At 44.1% G+C, this 15,034-nt stretch overlaps 1 protein-coding gene across 12 annotated transcripts in view; it reads right to left on the reverse strand.

The window, feature by feature from the left end:
- The window catches only part of sipa1l1 (signal-induced proliferation-associated 1 like 1), a 375,648-nt gene that overhangs the window by 5,733 nt on the left and 354,881 nt on the right, over positions 1-15,034 (reverse strand). For all 12 annotated transcript variants that reach the window (XM_078233437.1, XM_078233435.1, XM_078233434.1 and 9 more), the window contains 2 exons: positions 3,005-3,119; positions 1,354-1,435 (listed from right to left, as the gene is read on the reverse strand). In XM_078233437.1, coding sequence (XP_078089563.1) covers positions 1,354-1,435; positions 3,005-3,119 — 197 coding nt within the window. The remainder of the gene's footprint in view (positions 1-1,353; positions 1,436-3,004; positions 3,120-15,034) is intronic.

The raw sequence follows: 15,034 nt of genomic DNA on the forward strand, positions 1-15,034 counted from the left end.
AACAGGGATGGGATAAACAGCAAGAAATGTTCATGACACATGCCCCATGTCACCGATCCCCAGATTATCGACTTGCTGGTGATTAAGGGAAAGTGTGGAAGCAGCGCACACACATCATGCGTTACTTCCACGAAACAGAAACTCCCCGACCCACAGATTTCCTCTTCAGGTTCAATTGCAGCCATGTAAATCATGAGGGAAAATTGCTATTGTAAAATAAATGCACACAGTTAAAAGGATAAAGCTCCTTCTACTCTACCCTATGGCTGAATCTTCCTGTTTTTCTCAAATTAAAGGCAAAATTGTAAATCAGGCTTTTTAATGGTCTGTAAAAGGATTTGAGGCATCATGAAAGGTGCTGCATAAATTTAGATTTTATTTCTTCTTTCATGACATCTGCATGCAGAGGGAAGAGTGACTGCAACAATGGTGAAATTGGAGACCCAATGCTGATTCCTGGAGGATAATTAATCACAGAGCAATCAACAGATATTAGTAAACTGGCTAAAAAAAATCTTCATTTACAAAACTCCTCTGTAGTTAATACAACCGTACCATTCTGACTTCTCTAGCTGCAACCCAGAACATAACCATAAATGGTATCCGCTCCTTACGCTAATGACACTGTCCTCAGGATTTGTCTATTAGACATTTACTAGCAGCTGAGGAAAAATGTTCAGTAGATTGAATTGCTGATCGGAATTTTTCAGAGAGTAAAACAAAGTAAATAAATTTGGTAGCTCCAGAACAGGATTGTTTTTCCAACCCCAGAAACTCTTATACAAATTGTACTGCACACTTAATTTATAGCCTAAAATGGAAAAATGTTAATAAATCAACTCCAACAGTAGAAAAAGTGACACCCCCACCCCATCAACCTCCTCCCCACCTTACTAGCAGCCCGCAACCTCCTCCCAACCTCTTCCTCACCCCGCCAACCTCCTCCCAACCTCTTCCTCCCCCTGCCAACCTCCTCCCAACCTCTTCCTCCCCCTGCCAACCTCCTCCCAACCTCTTCCTCCCCCTGCCAACCTCCTCCCAACCTCTTCCTCCCCCTGCCAACCCCTCCCAACCTCTTCCTCCCCCCTACCAACCCCTTCCTCCCCCTGCCAACCCCTCCCAACCTCACCTCCAACCATTTTCCAAACAACACCACTCTTGGTTGCTGCGCCATTGTTGACCTTTGGGTGACTGTGTGGTTTTATGGCAGGATTCCCTTTCTTAAAATCAGAATCACAAAGCTACCCAAAGATTGGAAGCAGTAGCACAGCAACTGACCTTACACTGACACACCGGCTTCACCGTCTGCACCCCCCCTCACCTTAGTCACACAGATATGGAGTTTTCACTTACCCTCCTCAAATCGTCCCTCAGTTCATTCAGCAACATTTCCAGTTCAGTCACTTTGCCAGATAGAGTGGTAGGAGATTCCTCTCTGGTGGGGAAAAAAAATGCCCAACCAGTCAGAAAAGAATCCTATCAAGTTAAATTAGATCGTGGTTCTTATTTGGGGCACATCTGGCCCATGGCCACCTCTACTTTTTGGGAGGATGGCATGAGCTGCTAGCCAACAAGCAGCACTGTGAATTCCATTCTAAGTAAGGTGGTTCCATATCTGGCAAACGAGAGAGGGAGAAGTTTATTACCTGACTCTCTGCCAATTTTCACTCTCCTCCTGCCCTTCCGCCATCACTTCTTGATTTCCCTCTGGTACCTCATCCAGGAGTCCATCAGTCAAGTGCCAGCCTGGACGGTGGGTGGCAGCAGCGTAATTCAGGTTGAATACCACTACCCAGGATTTGAACCCAATATTGTTTTCTATTCAGGTTACAGACTGATTTTGCACATCCAGAGTTTTCTGTTTTATTTCGGATTTACGTGGTGTTAACAATAAAATTGCCAATCAGTTATAGCTTTGACCTGGCATTGACAGATTTAAGGTGAATAGTCATTTTGTTCACAGCCACTGGGAATAAATTACACCTCATTTTTCTCATTATACGACTGATTATCCAGTGGCACAACTTTAAGGTTTTCTTGAAGTACTACAGAATGCAACATACAATTCGTTGGGCCAGAACACACTAGAAAAATAATAGTACATTAACAATACAAGCTGTTGTTAATGCACAAAATTGGCCAGTGGGTTTAGAGGATGAAGAGATACTGGACGAGTCTGTACATCTCCAGAACTTGTTGGCCGAGTTATTTCACTGATACAAACAGCACCCTATCCTGAGCTTCCCTGGTATTTTTAAGAACTTGCGGGGCTTGCACATTAAGGCACCTTAGATAGCACCCTTCCAAACCCACAACCACTAGCCCCTAGAAGGACAAGGACAGCAGATAAATGGGAAAACCACCACCTGGAGGTTTCCCTCTAAGCCACTCAACACTTCATTGTAGCTGGGTCAAAATCCTGGAACTCCCCCCTCGCCACCCCCTCCCCTCCCCCCACAGCATGGTGGGTGCACCTACACCACATGGTTAACATGCGCCTGAGTGCATGCGGGTGCGTGCATGTAGGCATGCATGTGTGCGCATCTGCGTGTGTTTCGGCACAATGATTGCGTTCTGCTAGAACGGCCCTGCTTCCTAAGTAATGATATGATCCTTGAAGAAACTTTGCCTTCCAAAGGAAAACTCTGGCCCTTTAAGGTCCTTGCCTTTCTAAAAAAGGTAATTGCAATTCGAGTGGGGGGAGAAGTAGACTTTCCCCTGCTAGCAGAGCAGGAAAAGGTGAGGTTCAAGAAAAGCTGAAAGGTACATTGCATGGTCTTGTTTTGTGTGTGTGAATAATAAAAAGTATTTGCAGCTTGGATTGTTCGAGGGCTACTGTTGATAGGTGGCAAAATGATAAGGCTGCGTAACACTGTATATACTGCTGGTTTGGTTTTATGGGTCAGTAGATAAGTAAACACAAACAAGCAATTAAAGTACAGCTATAAACTCCCAAAATGGGCTCTCACACCATCTCACGGGTTCCCAAGACAGGATGACTCACCTTCTGTGTACAGCCTGAGGTGATAGGTGTCTGTCTGTCTGATTGCTACTGTCAAGCAATAAGCTGTCAGGCCTGTGGTCTGAATCATCGACACCAAATAACGAAGCTCTCTGAACTGGAAATTGAAGACGAAAAATCGTTTAAGATACTTCTACAGACACTTTTTGACATAAATATATGGTCATTTCTAACCCACTTAAATATTCCCAATTGTGCAGACTGCAAGGAACACTGGCTTGTCTATTGATACTGATACCATGCTGTGATCAAATATCAGGAGGTGCGATGATGTGGGGTAATTATACATTTCGCCTCCCTCTCCACACCTGACCCCACCACCCCTGCCTGCCCTCTCCCTCTTCAACGACTATAGATTTCCCTTTTCTGGTTGTGTGTTTCCGAATTGGCTCGACACATTAAACATCTTAGCGTTCCATTACAGAGACCAGGGACAGAGGGAGCAGATACAAACAGCACCAGTTGTGACAAAAATGCAAGAAGTGGTGATTTAGTACAGAGTGGGAAGTTTGCAGCCAACTTGGGGTCTCTCAGCTGAAGAATAAATCAGAGATTTGGGCAACAGCGATCAGGTACTTTTTGTTACATATAAAAAGGTGCCAAATGCTCAGCATCTTGAAAGGTTCTGATGTTTTATTAAAACTGCAAAATTAAAGAAAAATTTCAATTCACTTCGCTAAAGTGCAATAATGGTGTGCAAGATAATTTTTAGATTGCGTTCACCTGAACTATATTCAACAGCACAATTGTAAACATTGCGGCCAGGATTTTCCTGCTTTTCCCGCTAGTGGGATCTTCTGGTCCTGCTGAAAGCAACCGCCTGTGGCAGGTTCCCCGATGGGATGACCAGCGAGCAACGCAAATGGCAATTGACTTCAACGGGACCAGAGTATCCCACCGGCACGCCAATGGCGAGCTGCCTTTGCCACTGAGAAACCTGCCGCTGTGGGGACATTTGGGGGGGGGGGGGGGGGGGGGACACTTCTGAGTTGCATAACACAAGACCAAAGTATTGGTCGTAAGAAATGGGAGAAAATTAAAGAAACCACTGGATAAAAGCAAATTACTGCGGATGCTGGAATCTGAAGAGAGAAAATGCTGGAATCACAAAAACCAGGAGAAAAAACTGCTAACGGCAGTCCAGCATTTTCTCTTTTGATTAAAGAAACCAATTAGGGGAAGTATGCAACAATGAAACTTTTAGCTCAAACTGCAATTTCCCACATGCATACGGTTCACACAAGTACACCTTAAGCCATATCAATGATAGCACTCTTTCAAGTTAGCAAGTTGTGGGTTTGAAGGGCCAGGGTACAAAGTCCAGGCTGATACTTTAGTGCAGTACTGCGGGAAAGATACCACAATGCTGTCTGTGCATTGAGAGAAAGAGCCTATATTGAGCTTGGAGATATGGGGTAGGGTTTTCAATGTCCTAATGGGAATGGCCCAGAATTTCTCACCACTGGTCAAGGTGCTGGTTTGCTGGCTTGCTTCTGCCACCAGGCCAATTTTGAAAAGGCTGGGTAACCAATAAAGAAAATTAAGGCATATCTGCACAGCCAGTGAAAGGAGCCAGCTAACCGGTGTCAAGTCTGAGAGGTCCAGCACTCCAGCAGGCTTTTTAAATCCCAACCCCCTGCAGCCAACATACCGCAATGGCTACGGCTCTGGTCACAGGCCATCCTATGGAGAGGCAGCCCTCTATGTGGGCAGCCGTGACCTCTTACTATTTTTGAAAGTCATTTAGAGAGAGTGCCTATACACATTGGCAGCTCTTATATCCATTGGTGGGTTTTCCCATGAGCTATTGCTGGAGGGCCTCCAACTGGCCCTCCAGGCTCAGCTTACTTCCCTCCCTTAACTGAAAGCCCGTGTTGGGATAAACCGTGTCAGGGATCTACCTCCAACACAATGTGGTGCTGGGACGCAAAGTTTCTACTGACATCGGGTTCTCAAATTCAGAAGGAAATTCCAGCCCATGGATGTCTGTAATGACACCTTCCTCCTGCTGTCACAGGTCATGGGGTTGAAATGTACTCATATCCCTCATGCATCAAGATGCCCAGCACAGGCCTTTTAATGGGAAAGATTCCGGCAAACACACAGGAAAAATGGCCATGCCTGCTCGACCAGGAAGCAATGCTGAGAAACATTGCCTCCTACCACAAAGCTTGAGGAAAGCAAAACACGCAAATGCATTTTGTCTCTATGCATGAATATATATTTTGGTATGCTGTGTTAATTCTATTTAAAATACAGAACATTGGCTTGCTTACCATATAAAAGGGATGGCTTTACTCCTCACAGGTACAATAATGTGCAATGTTGCAGGGTATATCATATTTTAAGCAAGGGTGCATCGGGTTGTGAAAGCAGTGTGCTAAGGATTAACAGGATGTCAATGATGGCTACAATCGCCTAGCTCCTGATCTCTAACAGCCAGCAGAGCTCAATATTGATCCCAATCTCAAGCAGCTCAGGTTAACTGACCCACTGATATTTAATATGGTCGCAACTTCTGGGCACTGAGGAGTTATGAGAAAGGCTGCTGATCCCCAAGTGCAAACGAACCAGCCTATCATTTTCATCATTATCAGGGCTTTTTTTTTTAACCATGAAAAGCACATGTGGGTCCCATTAAAGTATTAACAATGTAAAAATTGTAAAGAAACCCATAACAACTGCTCAGAAATATAAAGATTATGCCTCGCACACCAGATGCCACATTCTTTGTGCAACACTCTCTGTCTATGCTAAGCTTTCAAATTATATCATATTAATGAGTGCTTAGGCCATCTCTTGTAGCTGGGACAAAAGATTTTCAGAAGGCACTAATCCGCTCCACTGGGAGATCAGATAAGCCTGTCAAATCGTGGAAGCACCACTAATCCAAGCTTTCACTATCTGAAAATGTGACCAGCTTTTAAATGACAGACCCAATTTCCCATAAGCCTCAGGGAGCATAAACAAGACACCAGCACAATTTCTCAAGGTACTGTGGTAACAAATCCACAATCGCTAAGGGCCTTGAGGAATTTAATACACCCAGGAGGATAAGGGAGAATTGTTTCAATCCCAGTTCTCAGAGTTCTAAATATCAAGCCATGCCATAATAATTCAGCCTCTCTCAGGCTGTTGATAAAACATGAGACCACACCGTATAAATCTACAGAACCAACTTGTAGCACAATCAACTGGCAAACACTCAGGTAATCTGATAAGGCTCAAAGAAAACGGCTGCTCTGAAGCAGCCAGGGCTGGTGTCAGAACGTGCCTGGCATTGAATGCATTTCGCCAGTTCTGATCTACTCTACATGACTGAGTATTGCCAGACCACAGGGCGAATTCAGTACATGGAAGAAATGGCAACATTGCCACGGCAGATGGTGGAATTGGAGTACAATAAAAATAATCTGGAATTAAGGGCCCACTGATGACCATGAAAACCATTGTTGAAAAAACCCATTTGGTTCACTAATGTCCTTTAGGGAAGGAAATCTGCCATCCTTACCTGGTCTGGCCTACATGTGACTCCAGAGCCACAGCAATGTGGTTGACTCTCAACTGCCCTCCAAGGACAATTAGGGATGGGCAATAAATGCTGGCCAGCCAGTGATGCCCATGTCCCATGAATGAATAAAAAAACTAGACTGCCCTGTGAAAGCGTGTCCCATGTTGGAAATGTTGGTAGAGGAAATCGCAGTGACGTTTGATTGGCAAGGAAGATGCTTATGAATGTGCCCATTGCAGGTGTTTGGGCAGGGTGGGGAGGTCGTCAGTGAAGGAAGAGATAAATGTTAATTGTTTGAACTAGGGTTTAATCATAAAGTTCTTAATTTAGTACACATGGGCTTTCAACACATGATTTGGGCTCAGATGAACTAGAGAAACTGCTTCACGCAAGAAGACCATGCTCACACTGCCTAGTTGGTTGGGTGTTAAAAATCCCATACTGCTAGTTAAAAGAACAAACAGCTCTTCCAGTTTCCTGTGAACATTTCTTCGAGTCAATATCCCTTAAACAGAGTTTAACTGTTCAACCATTTCATGCCTAATCGTGGGATATTTCTGGTGCAGAATGACCATTACATCTACTGATATAAAAAGTCACTACATGTCAGTTTGGCACACTTTGAGCTGATTAGACACAAATGCTTTAGAGAGGTTCAAGTATTAGTGAATGATATGCAGCTGAGTAATTAGCTTTTGATACATGTACAAAGTGTTAGAAAGAACATCTTTATCTTGAAACATCAACACCTAAAATAACAAGATGGATAAGGTGTCTAAAATGCGTTGCCTGAATTGGTAGTTGAGATAGAAATCCTCAACTCATTTAAAAGGTATCTGGATTTGCAATTGAAGTGCTGTAATCTGTAAGGTGGGATTGGAATGGGATACCAGTTTATTTTCAGTTTGTACAGACACAATGGCCTGAATGGTCTCTTCTTTCTGTGCTGTAACTTTTCTATGTGCATCTATGTTGGAAATCAACAATTCCAGTAGATCCAGTGTAGCAAGTGAAGTCTGCAACAATCGTGAATTAATAACAGTATTTATATTTATAATAGAAAGCATTCTTTCTGGTTGTATCACAGCTTGGTATGGCTCCTGCTCTGCCCAAGACCGCAAGAAACTAGAAAAGGTTGTGAATGTAGCCCAATCCATCACGCAAACCAGCCTCCCATCCATTGACTCTGTCTACACTTGCTGCTGCTTCGGAAAAGCAGCCAGCATAATTAAGGACCTCAAGCACCCTGGACATTCTCTCTTCCACCTTCTTCCATCGGGAAAAAGATATAAAAGTCTGAGGTCACGTACCAACCAACTCAAGAACAGCTTCTTCCTTGCTGCCAGACTTCTGAATGGACCTACCTCGCATTAAGTTGATCTTTCCCTACACCCTAGATATGATTGTAACATTACATTTTGCACTTTCTCCTTTCCTTCCCTATGAATGGTATACTTCGTCTGTATAGCACGCAAAAAAAAATTATTTTCACTGTATGTTAATACATGTGACAGTAATAATCAAATCAAAATCAAGATCAAATTAAAATTTTCACTAGTCCCATTTCAGCTTCAACCTGTCATTAAAACAATCAAAAATCACCCAGCATACTAACAACGCAACAGTGGATAGTGGAAACCCATTCTTCGATCACATTATTCATTTAATTTCCAAATGATACCTTTTCTTAAGCAAAACTATTCGATTTAGAATTCTGAACACACAACCATTTTCAGTTCTTACATTCATCCAATTACTTGGAAACCCTGAAGCCCGATAACCCGGAATCTAGGCTTTGGCAATGGTCGATTGTTGGGTTGCACCTGACAGGTTTTATCGGTTGTCCTGGTCGATGTTTTCATTTACAAAGGGGCTGGGAAAGGCAGAGCGTGACCACAAGCACAAATTCTACATTTCTCTGCCCTGATTACAAGAGGAAGCCAAGCATCAGTGAAAAGTCCAGCAAAATAGAGAGTAAAAGCTGGAAAATGCCACTTATAATCAACTTGAATATTAAACATAACAGCATTAAGAACAGCAATAGGGGAAGGCCGTATACCCCTCGGGTCTGCTATCAAGTTCCCTCAGTGACAAATTTAAATGTTACAAGAAGATCACCTCTCATTTTTCTAAACTCCAAAGAATGTACACCCATTGTGGGAGAGCACTTTGGAGATAGTGAGTGGGAGAGCACTTTGGAGATAGTGAGTGGGAGAGCACTTTGGAGATAGTGACCACAATTCGGTGTCTTTTGTTATTGCAATGGAGAGGGATAGGGCCGTACGGCAGGGCAAGGTTTACAATTGGGGGAGAGGTAATTATGATGCGATTAGGCAAGAATTAGGGGGCATAAGTTGGGAACAGAAACTGTCAGAGAAAGGAACTAATGAAAAGTGGAACTTTTTCAAGGAACAAATACTGGGTGTCCTCGATAGGTATGTCCCTGTCAGGCAGGGAGGAAATGGCCGAGTGAGGGAACCATGGTTCACGAAAGAGGTGGAATGTCTTGTGAAAAGGAAGAGGGAAGCTTATGTAGGGATGAGGAAACAAGGTTCAGATGGCTCGATTGAGGGTTACAAGTTAGCAAGGAATGAGCTGAAAAAGGGGCTTAGGAGAGCTAGGAGGGGACACGAGAAGTCCTTGGCGGGTCGGATCAAGGAAAACCCCAAGGCTTTTTAGTCTTATGCGAGGAATAAAAGAATGACCAGGGTGAGGTTAGGGCCGTTCAAGGACAGTAGTGGGAACTTGTGTATGGAGTCAGTAGAGATAGGCGAGGTGATGAATGAATACTTTTCTTCAGTGTTCACCAAGGAGAGGGGCCATGTTTTTGAGGAAGAGGAGGTGTTACAGGCTAATAGGCTGGAGGAAATAGATGTTCGGAGGGAGGATGTCCTGGCAGTTTTGAATAAACTGAAGGTCGATAAGTCCTCTGGGCCTGATGAAATGTATCCTAGGATTCTTTGGGAGGCAAGGGATGAGATTGCAGAGCCTTTGGCTTTGATCTTTGGGTCCTCGCTGTCCACGGGGATGGTGCCAGAGGACTGGAGAATGGCGAATGTTGTTCCTCTGTTTAAGAAACGGAATAGAAATGACCCTGGCAATTATAGACCAGTTAGTCTTACTTCGGTGGTTGGTAAATTGATGGAAAAGGTCCTTAGAGATGGGATTTACGACCATTTAGAAAGATGCGGATTAATCCGGGATAGTCAGCACGGATTCGTGAAGGGCAAGTCATGTCTCACAAATTTGATAGAATTTTTTGAGGTGGTAACTAAGTGTGTTGATGAAGGTAGGGCAGTTGATGTCATATACATGGATTTTAGTAAGGCGTTTGATAAGGTCCCCCATGGTCGGCTTATGATGAAAGTGAGGAGGTGTGGGATAGAGGGAAAGTTGGCCGATTGGATAGGTAACTGGCTGTCTGATCGAAGACAGCCAGTGGTGGATGGAAAATTTTCGGATTGGAGGCAGGTTGCTAGCGGAGTGCCGCAGGGATCAGTGCTTGGTCCTCTGCTCTTTGTGATTTTTATTAATGACTTAGAGGAGGGGGCTGAAGGGTGGCTCAGTAAATTTGATGATGACACCAAGATTGGTGGAGTAGTGGATGAGGTGGAGGGCTGTTGTAGGCTGCAAAGAGACATAGATAGGATGCAAAGCTGGGCTGAAAAATGGCAAATGGAGTTTAACCCTGATAAATGTGAGGTGATTCATTTTGGTAGGACTAATTTAAATGTGGATTACAGGGTCAAAGGTAGGGTTCTGAAGACTGTGGAGGAACAGAGAGATCTTGGGGTCCATATCCACAGATCTCTAAAGGTTGCCACTCAAGTGGATAGAGCTGTGAAGAAGGCCTATAGTGTGTTAGCTTTTATTAACAGAGGGTTGGAGTTTAAGAGCCTTGGGGTTATGCTGCAACTGTACAGGACCTTGGTGAGACCACATTTGGAATATTGTGTGCAGTTCTGGTCACCTCACTATAAGAAGGATGTGAAAGCGCTGGAAAGAGTGCAGAGGAGATTTACCAGGATGCTGCCTGGTTTGGAGGGTAGGTCTTATGAGGAAAGGTTGAGGGAGCTAGGGCTGTTCTCTCTGGAGCGGAGGAGGCTGAGGGGAGACTTAATAGAGGTTTATAAAATGATGAAGGGGATAGATAGAGTGAACGTTCAAAGACTATTTCCTCGGGTGGATGGGGCTATTACAAGGGGGCATAACTATAGGGTTCGTGGTGGGAGATACAGGAAGGATATCAGAGGTAGGTTCTTTACGCAGAGAGTGGTTGGGGTGTGGAATGGACTGCCTGCAGTGATAGTGGAGTCAGACACTTTAGGAACATTTAAGCAGTTATTGGATAGGCACATGGAGCACACCAGGATGATAGGGGAGTGGGATAGCTTGATCTTGGTTTCAGATAAAGCTCGGCACAACATCGTGGGCCGAAGGGCCTGTTCTGTGCTGTACTGTTCTATGTTCTATTATATTCCAATCTCTCTTTATCCCAGGAATTAATCTTGTGAGCCTTCATTACACCCCCTCTAGGGCAAGGATGTTCTTCCTTGAGGTGGAGATGCCGGTGTTAGACTGGGGTGGGCACAGTAAGAAGTCTCATAACACCAGGTTAAAGTCCAACAGGTTTATTTGGAATCACGTGCTTCCGGAGCGCTGCTCCTTCATCAGGTAAGTCTTTGGGTATGGCAAACAAAACTGTATACAGGACTTCAGGTGCAATAGTCTCACCAAAGCCCCTGTATAATTGTAGCAAGGCCTCCTTACTCTTGCACTCCAAACCCCTTGTAATAAAAACCAAATTACCACTTACCGTTCTAATTATTTGCTGGCTATGCATATTAACTTTGGTCTCTTGTACAGGGACACCCAAATCCCTCTGATCACCAACATGTAATAGTTCCTCATTTGAAAACACTATACTTTTTAAACTCTGCTTACCAAAGCAAATAAACTTCACAATAATCCACATTTTATATTATTTACCACTCAGTTAACCGACAGATATTTATTTGCAGACCTTTTGTTGCCAAGCCTGGAATAGAGGCAGGTGCTGGTACTAAAAATAGTGCTTCTGGTTTGCATGATGGTTCCCTGGCTCCATCCCGCCCCAGGCCATAACTGACCTCTCGGCCTATTCTCTAATATTGCATTACTGTGGTACTACTGGGAAAACAGAATTCTTTCCATTTTATTCCAGAGATTAATGTTCTCTGCCAACCGTGTCACTGTGTGCTGGAAACTGAAAGCGTGCTAACCACACAAGCACAGCACACACAGACTCTTGAATGACATGGTTTCTATATCCATTTGCTTGAGACTTAACCTTCACCTTCCATTTCATTAAAATCTGCTGGCTGCATTATTGGTCGTTATGCTGGTTATGCGTGCCATTTTCTGGACGGCAAGGTGGCACAGTGGTTAGCACTGCTGTCTCGCAGCACCAGGGACCGGGTTCAATTTCGGCCTGTGAGTGGAGTTTGCACATTCACCCCATGTCTGCGTGGGTTTCCTCCGGGTGCTCCGGTTTCCCCCAATCCAAAGATGTGCAGGTTGGGTGGATCAGCCATGCTGAATTTCCCCTTAGTGTCCAAAAATATGTAAGTTAGGTGGATTCGCCATGGTAAATGTGCAGGATTACGGGGATAGGGCAGGGGGTTGGCCTGGGATGGATGCTCTTTCGGAGAGTCGGTGCAGACTTGATGGGTTGAATGGCCTCCTTCTGCACTCTAGGGATTCTATGATTTCAGCACAAGACAAAGTTAGCATACATGAATCATGCTTGTTCTTGCAATCAAACATCCAGCCTGGAAATCCGCATTGCGCCTTGTACAGTGACACACTTCAACAGGTGCCAATAGAAATCTACTCTAGCAGTGCTTTCCTTATGGCAGTCCACAGTGGTGGATACATTACTTACTTTTGCACAGTGGCCAGCTTCATAATAGCCATATCAACCCAATGTGAGTGATTGATGGATGATGTGTGTTTCTCCTTCCAATTGCACACCTTAAACTGAACAACCTAACCTCTGCAGACTTTGCCCCGGTAAACTTCCTGTGGGGAAGGGCTGAGCGTGAATGTGTTTATGTTGTAACAAGAGAGTGTCAATGTTGGCAACACAGAGTCAAAATCCCAAATCACCACTGCAGACTGTGCTTAAAAGAAGTTTCAAATTGGGAATAAACATAATTCCAAATGGCATGACATTGGCAAAATATAACCTACATTCCGTTAGTCATTGGGAACAGTCCCACAGCTGCCTAAGAGCCGGCACAGAAAGGATGGTCTGATCAGCCTCTTTCTATATGGTATAGTTTAATGATTCTTTGATATAGCTGCATTACAGAGCCTTTCATAGCTGTTATAACACTACAGACATGCAAAATAATCAGTCCCCATGGGCCAGGTTCTTGCTTCTGAGGCGCCACGGTAGCACAGTGGTTAGCACTGCTGCTTCACAGCACCAGGGACCTGGGTTCGATTCCCGGCTTGGATTACTGTCTGTGTGGAGTTCGCACGTTCCCCCCGTGTCTGCGTGGGTTTCCTCTGGGTGCTGTGGTTTCCTCCCACAGTCTGAAAGACATGCTAATTCGGTGCATTGACTCAAACAGGAGCCGGAGTGTGGCGACTAGGGGATTTTCACAGTAACTCCATTGCAGTGTTAATGTAAGCCTACTTGTGACTAATAAATAAACTTTTTAACTTTACATAGAGACTAGAAGCAGGAGTAGGCCATTTGGCCCTTCAAGTCTGCTCCGCTATTTATTTTGATCATAGCTGATCATCAAATTTAATATCCTGATACCCCACCCCCCCCAAATCCCTTTAGCCCCAAGAGCTATGTCTAATTTCTTCCTGAAATCGCACAATGCTTTGGCCTCAACTACTTTCTGTGGTAGTGAATTCCACACATTCACCACTCCCTGGGTGAAGGAATTTCTCCTCACATCAGTCTTAAAAGGTTTATCCCTTATCCTTAAACTATGACCCCTAGTTCTGGACTCCCCCACCTTCGGGAACATTCTTTCTGAATCTATCCTGTTCGGATTTTATAAGTTTCTATGAGATCCCCCTCACTCTTCGAATCTCCAATACAATCCTAACCGACTTAGGCTCTCCTCATATGACAGACCTACCATCCCAGGAATCAGCCTGGTAAACCTTTGCTGCACTCCCTCTATAGTAAGGTCATCCTTCCTCAGATAAGGACACCAGAACTGCACACAATACGCCAGGTGTAGCCTCATCGATGCCCTGCACAATTGCAGTAAAATATCCCTATTCCTATACTCAAATCTCTTGCTATGAAGGCCAACATACCATTTGCGTTCTTTACTGCCTGCTGTACCTGCGCGCTTACTTTCAGCTGACTGATGCACAAGGACACCAAGGTCTCGCTGAGTATCTCCCCCTCTCGATTTACACCCATTCACTTAGATCAAATTGGCAAATTTCCTGACTCAGCAGATACACCTTGTTGTAAAAATGCTTCATTAGATCCAATTTTCACTCTGGTAGCGAAATGGTGTTGGGCTTGCCAACCACAGAAGCAGATCCTAGGCAGCCAAAGTAGTGGACAAGTGCCAAGCTGGGCTGGCTAAAAGGCCTGCCCCAGTTGTTTCAGCAGCTGTTATGTCCTATTGCCTTCACCCTTCCTTAGCTCCCACCTATCCAAGCCTCTCATACACCCATGCCACCTGTTTATGCAAAGCTCAGGAGCCATGTGGAGATGAGAAAAAAATAGCCTAACAATCTAATACAGCTCTCAATTATACAACATACAATAGTGAATAAAAACTTCCATTCATGAAACTCATTCAAATCTGAAGCATTCAATCTCTTAAAATAGAACAAACTTCCATTCAGGCTGCACATCAAAAGGCAGCTTATCCTTTAACAACTTCTTTAAACTGAATTCAGAACCTTCTGCTGAATTAATTGTAGTTTTTGAAACTCAGTCGAACATTCGTAATGACATAGTAGCAGCCCTTGGAAAATCTCAAAGAACTCTACTGAAACTGTACGACAAATTGGTAATTATTTTCTAGCCTAAACCAGATGGCCTGTTAATCAAAGCAGTCCAGCAAACTTTAAAACAACTCTCACTGACAGTTTAAGTCTGTTTAAGAACATAAAGATCAGGGGTAGTAGGCCACTTGGCCCCTTGAGTCTGCTCCACCATTCTGTAAGATCATGGTTGATCTGATTGTGACCTCAACTCTACATTCCCACCTACCCCAATAACCTTTCAGCCCCTTGGTTATCAAGAATCTATTTACCTCTGCCTTAAAAACATTCAAAGACTGGAACATTTACTCAACAGGTGGTGGAAATAAATATTCATGACTCTCAGAAAAGAGTGATATCTGTCTTAAATGGGTTATCCCTTATTTTTAAACAAGGATCCCTAGTTCTAGATGCTCCCACAAGAGGAATCATCCTTTCCACAACCACCCTGTCAAGATCCATAAGTATCTTATATATTTTGGGCAAAT

Source organism: Mustelus asterias, chromosome 18 (assembly GCF_964213995.1).
Source record: "Mustelus asterias chromosome 18, sMusAst1.hap1.1, whole genome shotgun sequence".
NCBI lineage: Eukaryota > Metazoa > Chordata > Chondrichthyes > Carcharhiniformes > Triakidae > Mustelus > Mustelus asterias.